The 14,521-nt window shown below is 35.6% G+C and overlaps 1 protein-coding gene across 2 annotated transcripts; it reads left to right on the plus strand.

The window, feature by feature from the left end:
- Window positions 1-2,341: 2,341 nt before the first annotated feature.
- LOC113358565 (villin-4-like) lies at window positions 2,342-12,464 on the plus strand. Of its 2 annotated transcripts, none has more exons than XM_026602164.1 (24): window positions 2,342-2,724; window positions 3,950-4,074; window positions 4,548-4,647; window positions 5,255-5,323; window positions 5,822-6,058; window positions 6,159-6,336; window positions 6,425-6,557; window positions 6,965-7,127; window positions 7,217-7,364; window positions 7,464-7,564; window positions 7,723-7,878; window positions 8,009-8,077; window positions 8,435-8,503; window positions 8,627-8,764; window positions 9,447-9,575; window positions 9,711-9,858; window positions 10,014-10,024; window positions 10,128-10,268; window positions 10,378-10,503; window positions 10,585-10,650; window positions 10,780-11,131; window positions 11,257-11,447; window positions 11,572-11,756; window positions 12,023-12,464. In XM_026602164.1, exons 2-23 carry the CDS (start codon window positions 4,019-4,021, stop codon window positions 11,683-11,685), a joined length of 2,895 nt encoding a protein of 964 aa, XP_026457949.1. In that variant the 5' UTR covers window positions 2,342-2,724; window positions 3,950-4,018; the 3' UTR covers window positions 11,686-11,756; window positions 12,023-12,464. The 2 variants fall into 2 exon arrangements, with proteins under 2 accessions (XP_026457949.1, XP_026457948.1); XM_026602163.1 differs by lacking the exon at window positions 2,342-2,724 and adding an exon at window positions 2,867-2,993.
- Window positions 12,465-14,521: the final 2,057 nt, after the last annotated feature.

Genomic DNA, 14,521 nt, shown 5'->3' on the forward strand with positions numbered 1-14,521 from the left:
AATATGTCTTTCTAATTTATCTCTAACAGGTAAACAATCATTCACACACTTCTACATAAAGTTGATGATTTTTGAAGGTAGATTGAATTTTCATAGTTTTTCCCCCAAGGGAAACTAATATTATTAGCAGGGGTGTTTGGCTGACAATTGTTCAGAATGAAGTTGTGAGTAAAGTTAATACTAAATAGACCATTTAGCCAGTTCATTTCCATCTGATTCTATCATTTCCTTGTATAAGAATCGTAACTGTAATTCTGCAAATTCGCTAGACAGTATTAAGATCAATGAAACATTCAGTTTCATCACATTTCTAACTAATTCATCAATAATAGAGATAAAATTAGAAGCAAACTGAGAAAGGCGATGAGAATCAACAATAGGGACTCATGACCAATAATAGTTGGTTTTAACCACATTTTCATGTTCTTCCCATTGCCAGTTTCTCAATAATAGTTGATTTTAACCACATCAAGACCATGACAAACACCCTTCAGATCCAAAGTCCATTTGTGTTGAGCTCATCAGAAATAAAATTACACTTGGCATAATATTTGTGTTTAAGGACATGAACCCAAAGAGCATTAAGTTTATCCAACATTCTCCACGTAAACTTAGAAATCAAAGCTTTGTTAAGTTATCAAACTTTATAATCAGGGCCGACCATGAGAATTTGATGCCCTAAAATAAAACCCTAACTGATTCCCTTCTTATCTAAAAAATAAATAAATTTAAACTACACGATTTTTTTTTCCGTGTGCTGCTCGAACAGTTTTGATCTAGTAGTATTACAACCAATAAGTGGACGATGTGGATGGCTGTGATGATACTTACAAAAACATACAATTACATAATTTATGAATACCCATCATTAATCAAGGGGCAAATTTAATGAGCATATTGGTAAAGAATTCATATTATCTTGTTGCCTATTTAATATGGTGCTTTTGAAGTGAAAAGAAAATGATGAACATGATTTGGTTGAGAATGTTAGTGGCGTATAGAGATAGTAGATAAACTACATTGAGAATGTTAGTGATTTCAGTCTTGATGTTATTCCCAGTTTTAGGACTAAAAGCAACACCAGACTTCTCGTAATTTATATCTTGTCCATAAAATTTGTCAAAACTTTCTATAATTATATAGAGATTTCATAACTTCGGATAAACCTTGATAAAAATTGGGAAATCAACTGCAAAATAAAATAAAATAGTGGGTGGTAGCAGGAGCAGTTCTAGAGATTTTTATGCCATGAAAGAAACAACATTTATCACCCAAATATCATCATAACATTAGGTGTCTAGCCTGAGCTTTTTTTTTTAAATATGGAAAAGTTATAATATATTAATAATAAAATATAGTACAATAAATTTATAAGTTCGTTTTTATTGAAAACATTTAAAACTCTTTGTTGTAGATGGATGTCATATACGAAAGTTCTTTATACGAGCTTCTTTAGATATGTAGTCCGCAACTAAGTTATGTTTTCTACAAATATGCTTAACCTGCGCTTTTGATTATCTTTCCAGAATCGTGGAGGTTTCTTGTATGGCGTTTACCGTATTCCAAGGAGAATCCTTGCTAACCTTGTTAATTGTATTTGGCAACGTTTTGCATTCCGATACTATGAACACGCTTGACAAAATGTTTTCATTTAACCATGTTTAAACCTTTAGCAAAGCTTTTGATTTTGCATGAATTGCCGAAGATGTCCACTTTGACCTCGCTGAGATGTGCATCAAAATCTCATTATTCGCAGAGTAAAGGATAAAAACATAGGCCATTTCGCTGAGAAAGAATCTTCTTTCTTAAAAGCAGTATCAATAAAGATTATCCAATCCGAATTTAAATCTGACCATTTCGGCTCGACAATATTTCTTCCATGAACCATAATTGTCTTATGGACATTTTCTCGAGGAGTGGGCATTTATAATCATTTGCTGCGTGCCTAAATAAAAAGAAAAATGAGCCTAATTGATTTTGCTCAAAACTGAGTAGGCATCTATGATCGTTTGCTGGGTGCCTAAATAAACGAAAAACGTGGGTGCTTATTATTCAAATTCCAGATTCTTCTCAGAAGTTCTCACCTCCCACCTCTGTGGGGGTAACACTGATTACAGAATTACGGAACGGACCCAAGAAAAAACATCAACAACAACAGTCAAATAAAACCTACGAAATAGTAATTGGTCCCACAAACCTCAGCCTGTGCTTTCCGTCACTTAAACTTTTATTTTTGGTCCCCAAAACCAAAAGAAAACACAATCATGGCCGGTGACCGTCCTTTCCTCTTACAGGCTAAAAGAACAAATTTTCCTTTCCTCTAGAGAGAGAAACTAATCCCTTATTCCTATTCCAACAACACCTTCTAATTTCTAGAGAGAGAAACCGAAAACCCCGCTGTATATAAACCTTAAAAATTAAATACAACCACAAAAACTAATTGTAAGACATAAAAAAAAAAAACAATTTTTACCTGAACAGGTTAAAAAAAAATAGATTGAATTTTTCTCGACTTTTTACAGAAAAAGTGTAAACAAAATACAAATTAAGAAAAAGAACAAATTTTTTGTTGTGTGAGAATTACAGTGAATAATACTTCATTTCTGTGTCTCCTCATCCCATTTTTGGCTTTCCAATAGTGATAGCCACGCCTCTTTCTCCTCATCTCTTTCAAATCTTCTAGGGTTCTCTCTGTTGGAAGAAGACTAATTCAATCACGAGGAGGTATGTATTATCAGTATTTATTTTATTTTATTTTATAATTATTGTGTGTTTTTTTTAATTGTTTCGTTAGGTGGATAGATAAAACTCGACAAATTTATGGTTCGAGGTTAAAAAAAATGATTTGATTATTTTTTTAATGTTTTTACTCTAAATAAATAGTTTTAGGGATCGATCTGGTTGTCATTTGGTTTGGTTTGAAGAATTTTTTTTTTCTTGGAAACATTTGACTCAATTTTTGAGAGATGAAGGAATTTGTTTTTCCTCGGAAGGTATGTATGCCTAATCGAAATCATAATTCAGGGTTCAAATGATGAGATTCAATCGTAATGGGAAGAGAATTTTGTTTTTTCCTCAGATGTTTTATGATTGGTGTGTGTTTGAGATTTTGTTTCATTGAATGGGGGACTTTTGTTTTTATAAATTTGAGTTAGATTGTATGTCTGCACAGATTTTGATGCATTCTTTTTGGATTTGTGTAGGATTTTCTGTATTGAAGATACCTATGTTGATTTTATTTTGATGTTTGACATTGATGTTTTTTAATAAATTATGTGAGAAATTTGTAGATTTTCAACTAAGTTTCGATCGAATTCATTTTGGTATGAAGTATGACAAATTCATGATATCGATATTGAGACCTAGATTTAGGGCCTGTTCTGTTATTGTATTCATTGACCGGGGAGCTTTTCTGGATCACTATTATTGATCTCCGTCGTCTTAATTGTTCTCGTGTCTGCTCTATATATGTTTTTTTTTTTTGTAGTCATTATTTGCTGTTGTGAGATATTGATTGCAGCATATCTTTATGGTACAATTGATTGTAGCATTTTAGTGAAAGATTTGTCCCATTTTACCAGTGATCGAAATTGGAAGATGAGGCACCATTTTTTTCATTACATAATCTTCAGCTTTGTTGGAGTTGAAATCTGAGTATATGATCAAATGCTCAGTACTCACTTTGTCGTTGGAAATTTGGGTTAGGATTTATTACGGAAGTGTCACCATATAAAAAGTGCTTGAAACTAAAAAGATGTATAAGGTATTTTGGATAGTGAATCATATTTAGAACTTAGGCTATGAATTACTACTTCAGATGACAGGAATTAGAAGACAGAAGTGAAGTGTATATTATAAAGATTCTAGTATGAAGTTAACAGAACTGAACTGTACATTATTGCTTTCTATCAGTAGTTAATTTGTTTTATCTTTGTACATTGTTTAACAGGTTACCTCTGGTTCCCTCGCCGAGGCAAGGAAGGCAGGAAATAATTCATTTGATCAAAAGAACAACAGTATGGCTGTTTCTATGAGGGATTTAGATCCAGCTTTCCAGGGAGCTGGGCAAAAAGCGTATCCTTTACATTATGAACTACTTCAATACCAACATTTTTCTTTTAAGACTACCAAGAGCTAGGTAGCAGTAACTTTTTGAGCAAATCAAATTTATCAAATGAACCCTATTCTGGGATGTTCCGAAATCATGTCAGAAGGAATTAAAGTTGTCTGAATTGGTTAATGGGGACTGTAGGCTGTAGCAGCAGCATATATAATATAACTTATAAGTTACCTTAGCTAATATCTGAAGCCAAATACTAGAAAGAATTCATATTTGACTAAATAGTTAATTGTTCTGTTTTACGGAAGTAGTAGATGGCATGTCAGGTACCAAAAATTTCAAAAATGTGTCATGGTGCTTAAGTTAGGACCAGTGTCCCTCTTTCATAGCTTTTGTTTTAGGATATGAATTTACATGTATGTCTTGGTGTTTTTGTTGATTTATTTTGAAATGGCACACTTCTGTAGTTTCCTTGACATAGATATAGTGGAACGGAGATCTGGCGCATTGAGAACTTCCGCCCCGTTCCTGTTCCCACATCGTCCCATGGGAAGTTCTTCACAGGAGATTCATACATTATTCTGAAGGTATTTTCAATTGGCAATATTTAAAAGACATATCTTTTTCTGTCTTAATTATGCTTCATCTCGTATTAAAGTTTTTATTGTTATATACAGAATTAACATGGATATATGTACGATATTTTATTATTATTATTATTATCCTTTTTTTCTCACTTGTCTAGTATGTAAGTAGCTATTTTTTCTCATTTATGTAGATCCCCTTTTATCATTAGAATTTTCTTTCGCGCTGAGTTACATTATACAAAGAGTATGCTTTTCTTGATAACTGGCAATTAGGTTTGGTTACTTAATTCTCTTTTCACCGATAGTTTGACATTCCCTTAGATAACAATGTGCTGGTTGTTCACATTTGTAAGAAAGCTTTTGCATATAGTATATTACGCAGGATGATTGAGAACAACTTCCTTTAATCTAATGTTTATCCATGCAGATGTTTGTTGGAATAGGAATTCTGTTAAACCACTGTCTTTATGAAATTTATCCTTCTTGTCAAAATGGCTTGGATTATTAAGTTACTCAGTTTAAGATTACCATATATACTCTCATCCCTAGTCTCTTGAATGCTTCTTTCCTTCATGAAGCTTAAACAATCTGTCATCCTTTTGTGCAGACAACTGCCTTGAAAAGTGGTGCATTTCGGCATGATATCCATTATTGGCAAGGGAAAGATACGAGTCAGGTTAGTTGTCTATTTGGTTATTCCTAACTTTCTAAAGATTTTGTGACCTGCTCATATGTTAACATCTCTGAGATCCTCACATACGCTTATAAAAAGTCCTTCTATTCTGTGGGATGTGGATCTTGCTTTTGGTGGTGGTTATTCTTTTCACCTCATAGATCACGAAAAAATATATCATTCTAAATTTCCAACCTTGTCAAAAAGTGAACAATCTTCCTTACATTTCATGAGTAAGCAAAGTGTTGATAGGGTTAGACGTTCTCGATTTGGAAGTTTTTTTGGTAAGATGAGCTGAATGTTAGGGAAAGCACCTTCAAATCGCAGTTGAGCTAACCCATGGATAACCTCCACGGCGCATAACAAGACACTGTATAAGGATTTTGTCTGCAAAATAAAGTGAATAAACTGAGGTTCATTGCAAGACTCTGTATGAGGATTTTGCCTGCAAAGTAAATTGAATAAACTGAGTTGCATTATTGGTTTTTTTTTGTCAAATAGGACGAAGCTGGTACTGCAGCCATGAAGACAGTTGAACTAGATGCTGCCCTTGGAGGACGTGCTGTCCAGTATCGGGAGGTGCAGGGCCATGAAACCGCTCAATTTCTATCATATTTTAAACCATGTATCATCCCCCAAGCAGGTGGTGCTTCATCTGGGTTCAAGCACGTTCAGCCCGAGGAACATGAAACCCGCCTATATGTTTGCAAAGGAAAGCATGTTGTCCACGTTAAAGAGGTAACTTCATTTTCCACAGATTACTTACCTGTTTAAAAGTTTCTTTTCTGCTTCACATTTATATGAATTTGTGGGATACCTTGTCTCTGTTTTGCTTTAGGTTGCTTTTGCAAGATCAACACTCAATCACGATGACATTTTTATTTTAGACACCAAGTCTAAAATCTTTCAATTTAATGGTTCTAACTCATCCATTCAAGAGAGGGCTAAAGCCTTAGAAGTTGTCCAGCACATTAAAGATACTTATCACGATGGGAAATGTGAGGTAGCTGCTATTGGTAAGTGGTTATTGAACTTCAAACTAACCGTGATTCTTTTCTATGAACCAGCAGAGATTTAATTTATATTCATGGTTCCTTTATATAGAGGACGGGAGGTTGATGTCTGATGCTGAAACTGGAGAATTCTGGGGATTTTTTGGTGGCTTTGCTCCACTTCCAAGAAAAACTGTCTCTGAAGACGATAAAACTGTGGAAGCTTCTACACCTAAGCTTCTCCGGTGAGTTCTTTTACTGGGTACACCTTTGAATGTCTATTGCAAACTACCTTTTGTAGCATAGTTTCCATGGAAAACTAGTAGAATCTATTATTTTTCATGATAGCAAGCTTTGTGGTAGAATTTTTTTGTTCTGCCAAAACTTCTCAGTAGGAATATTATAATAATTGATACCTGTTCTCTTTTTTTTTTCTTCTAATAAAATGGTTCTGAGTAACTTTTCTGGAATGAAGAGTGAATTCTAATCAATTAAGAGTGCCATTAATTTGAATATTGCAACTCCCTGGAGCTACAACTGTAAATTAAGAACTCTTTTTCTTATAGAATTATTTTTGATAGCAAATTCAATTGAAGAATTAACAATTTGGATATTTGTTCTTGGGTCTAACAAGATTTTTTTTTCTTTTCAGCATCACCAAAGGGCAGACAGAACCTGTTGATGCTGATCCTTTGACAAGAGAGTTGTTAGACACAAATCATTGCTACATTTTAGATTGTGGTATAGAAGTATTTGTGTGGACGGGAAGGAATACTTCTCTCGATGATCGAAAAACTGGCAGTACAGCTGTTGAAGTAATGCCTTTGTTCCTTTAAAGTGCTTAGCTACTTCTATATTATATTCTTCCTAAGCTTGTTATCCTATACTGATTTTCGCTATGCAGGAGTTGGTTCGTGGCCCCGACCGACCAAAAGCTCATGTTATCCGTGTTATTGAAGGGTTTGAAACAGTTGTATTTCGATCGAAGTTTGATTCATGGCCTCAAACAAATGATGTAACTGTATCTGAGGATGGTAGAGGCAAAGTTGCTGGTGGGTAATTATTATACATGTGAATTTCCAATCTCGCTTTATCTAACGAAACCTCTTAGTCTAGATTTTAATTATTTTTTGTTTACACATATTTTATAGCACTCTTAAAGCGCCAAGGATTTAATGTTAAGGGCCTTCTAAAGGCTGCTCCTGCAAAAGAAGAACCTCAGCCATATATTGATTGCACTGGAAATCTTCAGGTGCTGTTATAGCTTAATACGTCTTTCGTAGCTTAAACTTGTGTGGAAGAAGTGAATGTTGATAGTTTTTCCAGATTTATACAAATAAAGCATAAAAAATGCTTTCTCAATATGCCACATTTCAAGTGCTAATTACGGTCTCCAGTTTGGATGCACAGGTTTGGCGTATAAATGGCCAGGAAAAGACTCTCATACCATCTGCCGAACAGTCCAAGTTTTATAGTGGAGATTGCTATATCTTTCAATACTCATATCCAGGCGAAGATAAAGAGGAGATCCTCATTGGTACTTGGTTCGGGAAGCAGAGTGTTGAGGTAAACGTTTCTAGGCAATTGAAGTCAATTTATATTTGACTGCAGGTCATCTTTCATTGGAACAAAAATAGCTATATATGGAAGATTGTGATATCATTTTCGAATTACAATGCATCTCTTACTGATGCAGGAGGAGAGAACTGCAGCAATATCACTGGCAAGCAAGATGGTTGAAGCTTTGAAGTCTCAGGCAGCACAGGTATTACTCTGCTTTGTTATGGTTTTAAAGGTATTATCCATGAGGATAAGGTGGATAAACAAGATCATTGAGTGAATATGATTGAACCAAACAGTGACAAGATTAAGTTAAGCTTGGAAGGGAAAACCTTGTTAACTACCCGCGCCTCGTTGCTGCAGTCTCAAATCTCGAAATCATCATGTCTGGTGTGAAATTATGAGATGAAATGAAATTTAGGATCGATTTTATTAGTTCAATATAGTGTTTGTATTCTCTGGTCAGTTGTTAGCTTGTTAGTGGTGCCAAGTTATGTTATTTTTTCTTAGACATTAGTTATGTGTCTCTATTTGTGATATACCTTTCATTATCTATGCACAGGCTCGTATCTTCGAAGGAAACGAACCCATCCAGTTTTTTTCGATCTTTCAGAGCTTTGTCGTGTTCAAGGTTTGTTATCTAAATTGTTTATGCGGAAACAAATTTGCCCGCCGGTCTTGCATAAATGGGCCCATTTATGAAATAAAAATGTCTTCATTGATTTCTAAACAAAAATGTCCGCCACACTTACAGGGTGGGGTTAGTTCTGGGTATAAGAATTACATTTCGGAGAACGGAGTAGCTGATGAGACATATTCAGAAGATGGGGTTGCATTATTTCGCGTTCAAGGTTCTGGACCTGAGAACATGCAGGCTATTCAAGTTGCACCGGTAGTTCTAGTTCCTTTCTTACTTTTTTCTATTGACCAAATCATGATTTCGATAGAGAGATTAAGTTTATGTTTTAGTAGAAAGCATTAACTTTCTCGGTTTCCAGGAAGTAGTAGGTGAAAAATTCCGTAATACGCTAGTACCACCTTTTGTTATGTCAGGTTTTTTGGGGACATCATCTGTTATTTTGCATTTGATGGTTCTTCATAATGCAATATTTTTCAAAGATTTTTCTTCCTTGGATTGTGATCCAAGGGCTGATTTTCAACCAGGACTATCCCCTTACCGAGGGTAACCAGATATCGTTGGACTTCAAACTCTAAGATGCTGTTTATAATGTTGATTGCCAACTAACTCTTGATGGGTTAGTGGTTCCTGACACCTTACTGACAGTCTGACAATCAAACCCCTGGATATGTGAACCCTATGATTTAGGATGCCTTTGGGGCTTTCTGACCTGGGATTGAATATCCATTCTCATGTTCTTTGTTTCTTCATGTGTTATCTGAACATTTATCTTTGATATGTACCTTACTTGCAGTTTGCATCTAGTATCTAGTTAGTTGTTTATGCACATTTAATATAAATTTCCTCACTCGAGTGACTTTTTTCGGTAAATAAAAGATAAAAGATGTACTTATTTCATTGAAAAGCCACTTTAACTTCTTCTTCTTTCATTCAGGTGGCTTCATCATTAAATTCTTGTTACTGTTACATATTACATAGCGGTTCCACAGTCTTTACATGGTCCGGGAACCTTACTACGGCAGATGACCATGAGCTTGTAGAGAGACAGCTAGATATAGTAAAGGTTTGTGAACAAGATATACTTCCCTAATTGGTGATAACATTGCCAATTTCGATATCTGAGTTGGTGATGTACAGTCACTTTCTTGCTTCTCAATCCAATTATATAAGTAATACACGCTATTTTGTCCATCCACAGCCAAATCTTCAGTCCAAACCACAGAAAGAGGGCACAGAAACTGATCAATTCTGGGAGTTGCTTGGAGGCAAACTTGAATTCCCTGGACAGAAAATTACAAGGGATGCAGAAAGTGATCCTCATCTATTTTCATGCTCTTTCTCAAAAGGTATTGACCAGTTTAATTTCTATATTTTTCATTGTAACCTTCATCTATTGTCTCTGGCGTTTGTTACATTTTAATATTTTTTTTCCTTTACTACATTGATCTAACATAGTTGGTTTTAATTGATCAAATTATTGGTGAACACTCTTGGAGTGAAGGCAATCTTAAGGTTTGTATATTTGTTTTTTTTTTCCTTACTCCATCGCCTTGGCTAAATTAGAGAACATGTCGAATAAAAATCTGGTTTTGCTCGTTGTTGTTTTACATTACAGGTGTCAGAGATATACAACTTTTCCCAGGATGATCTGATGACTGAAGATATATTCATCCTAGATTGCCATTCAGACATATTTGTTTGGATCGGGCAACAGGTTGAATCTAAGAGTAAAACTCAAGCTTTGACCATTGCAGAGGTATCTTTTTCTTGAATTAAAAGCTATCTAAAGTCTGAATTGGTTATGCTTTTCTTCATTTGAGTTTCTGTATCTTTGCTTTTTTATTTATTCTTGTCTTTCAACACAGAAATTTATCGAGCAAGATGTTCTCCTTGAAAAGTTATCTCGTGATGTTCCAATATTTATTGTAATGGAAGGGTTTGAACCATCTTTCTTCACACGTTTCTTCACCTGGGACTCTGCCAAATCGGCCGTAAGTGATCGTGAAATTCAATAATAGGGGTTACAGCAATCATCTAAAGATTTTATTTTTCTAACATCTCTTTTCATACAGATGCATGGAAACTCATTTCAGAGGAAGTATTCGATCATGAAAAATGGAGTTGCTCCAACCCCAGATGTAAGAAGAGCTTCACCTTTTATATACTCTACACTCACATCCTTGCACTTTTTTCATCATTGTTTTGGTTTCCCTTAATTAGATTATGTAACAAACTATATGATTCTCATCTGCGATTTGGTACGCCAGAAGCCCAAGAGGAGACCTCCAGCATCATATGGTGGAAGATCAAGTGTTCCAGACAAATCACAGCGATCCAGAAGCATGTCTTTTAGTCCAGACAGAGTCCGTGTTAGAGGCAGGTCTCCAGCTTTTAATGCACTTGCTGCTACATTTGAGAGCCCTAATGCCAGAAATCTCTCTACTCCGCCTCCAATGGTTAGAAAGATCTATCCAAAGTCCGTTACCCCTGATTCGGCAAAACTGGATGCAGCAAAGTTGGCTTCAAGATCAGCGGCCATAGCAGCTCTCACAGCTTCATTTGAGCAACCAGCACCACCATCACCAGCAAGTGCTCCATCCAGAATTCCTAAGCCTAAACGTAAGAGTTGGTTGATATTCTTACCTTTCAATTAAAAAAAAAAAGAAAAAGAAAAAGCACTTGACATGTTTCGAAGGCTTGTAAATAGAAATATAATTCTGTTTATTTGTTTGCCCTGGATGAAGCGAGCCCTGAGACGCCAAAATCAGAACCAACCTCCAATTCAATGAGTAGTAGAATAGAAGCCCTAACTATTCAGGAAGATGTGAAAGAGGATGAAGCTGAGGACGAGGAAGGACTTCCTATATACCCATATGAACGTCTGAAAGTGTTTTCAACCGATCCTGTTACAGATATTGATGTAACCAAGCGAGAGGTAAACACAATTTGAAGATACATCTTAGTATAATAGTTTCCTTTATCTTATAGATAGACTGATACATATAAACAATACATTATAGATTTTTCCCTGATAATATGCAAATTTGGTGAATGTGTAGACATATCTCTCTTCAGAAGAGTTCAGGGAGAAATTCGGGATGGCAAAGGATGCTTTCTATAAGTTACCGAAATGGAAGCAGAACAAGCTTAAAATGGCACTTCAATTGTTTTGAAGTCTCCTATATCTTTCAAATTTCTTTTTGGCTCCTGCAAGCAGATGGGGAGAAGGCATGCTTGCCAATCTGTAAGGATCTCTCTTTCATTTTCTTGGTTCTGTGGCTTTCAATGTGGTTTCTAAAACTGGGACTTACTCCGTAAACAAAGTTTGTAATCTCAGTGCTAGAGAACTAGTTTGGTATTGGACATAGATTCCAAGGGACCAAGAGAAATTTTAATTTGGCAACACTTGATTGTTTAAAAGTTGATATAGTATCTTCAAGATGAGCCAACATTTGCGTTTTATTTCGTGAAATGGAATCTAATTTTTTTTGTGTTTCATGTGTAATGAAGGGATGCTAAATATTGTCTTAGGCGTGAGGGGACAGCAGTGCCTTTTTAGCTGCTTCTGCTCCCAAAGAAGCTGAGTTTTCATGGTTCACGGACTGTTACCAGGTTTTCCCAGTTCTCCTTCCATGTTTGTTTGGATTTCCATTTTTTTTCCCTTTTGATTTTTTAGGTGTTTGGTATATCATTATTCTTTCTGGTCACAGTTTGGTTGTGAGCTTGCAATATTTTTTTTTGTTCTATTATTAATTTAACAAATTGTTTCTAGCAGTAAGTAAAAAGAAAATGTCAACAAGGCTTACATGTAGCCAGAAACAACATAGAAATTGTATTTTGTAATCGAGGATGCAAGGTGTGTATAGCAGAGTGTAAAATCATTTGGTGCCAAAACCAGTCGGTCTTTTTTTGTGTCAATAATGAAAATTCTTCCTTTCTCTTTTTTCCCTTATCCTCTTGAATCCTATAATTGTAATTTTAGTTTTTTTTTCTTTACTGCAAATAGTAGGTGGTTTATTCTTCCAACGATATACGCGTGCCAATACTGAGGGAATTTCGTATACATTCCTCGAAAGTACCCTAGTTTTTTTTTCTCCAAATCGGCCATGTCTTCCAGCCAGGAAGAACGTGAGATAACTCGTAGGATTGTCGATTGAGAGAAATTATCTTTTGAAAAAGAAAGAGAAAGAAAGAAAGAGGCGGCAGAAAATTGAGTTTGAGCACAGTGAAAAATTTATAGGATATGTTGGCTCTTGTCGATGGGGTGCGAATCTCATTCCATCATCTTCTCGTGGTGAATCTAACTTGTTTTTCTCCCGTTCTATTCGGTTGGGTTTGGCAATCAACTTTTTGCTCTCTTTTATGAACTATCGTGAAATGGTGATGAGTTTGCTGGCCTGGGGATGCGCTGGACACAAAAGAACCTGCCATAGGTTGTTCGTTTTTAGATCGCTTGTTGTCAGACGACTCCACTTTGTGGTCATCTGACAGATACGGATGCAGCACCGGTGTGTCCAATTTGTAAGGACAAACATGATTTTTAGTTTTATTGGCTTAGAGAAAACAACAAAACCAGTTGCGCAGCTTGCATTTGGGACTTAACCAGGTATGTTTTTACTCGGGTTGGTTGATTAACTTTAATCTTTTATAAATTTGACCAGTCTTACTTGTCTTCTGTTAGATTAAAATCTTAAAAATGTGTCGTATAAATGGTGTGGGTAAAGTTTGGGGGGACAGAGTACTACACATGGACATTCTTTAAACCATACATACGTACATGTACACTGAGAATTGTTAATGTCTCATGATAATCAAGATCAAGAATAAGATGAGACAGAGATGAAGGAGAAGGAGAAGAAGATGTTATATTATTGTGGGAAAAACATCAACCCACAATGTCTATGCTCAGACACATTTACTACATATCATTATACCTGTCTGACTCAGACAGGACATAGACAGCTGAATGGAGAACAATAAAAACAAAGATAAAAGTCAACTAACACTGACTTGGCCTGACTTAACCAATAATCCTATTAGCCCCCCTCAAACTGATAGAGGTTAACTCTAAGCAGTTTGAAAAACAAAAGCACAACTCAAACATTTAACACAAGAGCAACAACAGACACTAAACATAAAAAAATAGAGAGAATTCTGTCTTGCATGATAAGGTAAACTTTCAACAAAAAAGGCAGGAGGCGGTGAAGCGGAAGGAGCAGAAAAATCTCCTGAAACAGAATATGAAGAAACTGCAGAACTTGTAGAAGAACTTGCAGGTGCAGAAAAGTTGTTGATGTAGTAGTTCCCATCAACTGATGAAGTAAGGAAGTAAAAACTAGAGCACAAAGACCGTAAACAGATCAGCCTACTGATTTTCTGAAGCAATATGTTGTACCCTTAGAAATACACTAGTGATCAATTCTCTGACAATATGATAGTGTATTTTTATGTGTTTTGCCCTGGAGTGAGAAATAGGATTAGCAGACAGATATATTGCACTTGTATCGTCACAATACAGAGTAATTGGTTGAAGTAAAGAAACATGCAGCTGATAAGCATGTATATGCTACATTTTATACCCATATTTACATTAGCTATGATACAATATTTTAGTTACTAATACCATTTTAGTGCTTTTGTAGAAAGTACAAGTGAATTCGATTATCCAGCGAATAAACAGCAAAATGTGAGACTTAATGGTGTTTGCGACGAAAATGGAAAAATGTGGTTGGCCTGGTACTTCCATATATCAGCAACCACAATGATGAAATGTGGTTTTCCTGGTATTTCCATGTATCAGCAACCACAATGATCAATTATGCTGGCCTGGTATTTCTATATATCAGCAGCACTTATTATGCTGGCCTGGTATTTCCATGTATCAGCAGCCGGGTCGGCCTGGTATTTCTATGTATCAGCAACCACAATTATGAAATGGGGTTGGCCTGGTATTTCCATATATCAGCAACCACAATGATGAAATGAGGTTGGCCTGGTATTTCCATATAT

The sequence above is a fragment of the Papaver somniferum genome, chromosome 3, assembly GCF_003573695.1.
Source record: "Papaver somniferum cultivar HN1 chromosome 3, ASM357369v1, whole genome shotgun sequence".
NCBI classification, from domain to species: domain Eukaryota; kingdom Viridiplantae; phylum Streptophyta; class Magnoliopsida; order Ranunculales; family Papaveraceae; genus Papaver; species Papaver somniferum.

What these genes read in the sequence shown, in the direction of transcription:
- LOC113358565 (XM_026602163.1), top strand. Translation starts at nt 2,967, where the DNA reads ATGAAGGAATTTGTTTTTCCTCGGAAG. An exon ending in AATTTGTTTTTCCTCGGAAG is followed by an intron (nt 2,994 to 3,949) that starts GTATGTATGCCT and finishes ATTGTTTAACAG; the next exon opens with GTTACCTCTGGTTCCCTCGC. An exon ending in CAGGGAGCTGGGCAAAAAGC is followed by an intron (nt 4,075 to 4,547) that starts GTATCCTTTACA and finishes ACATAGATATAG; the next exon opens with TGGAACGGAGATCTGGCGCA.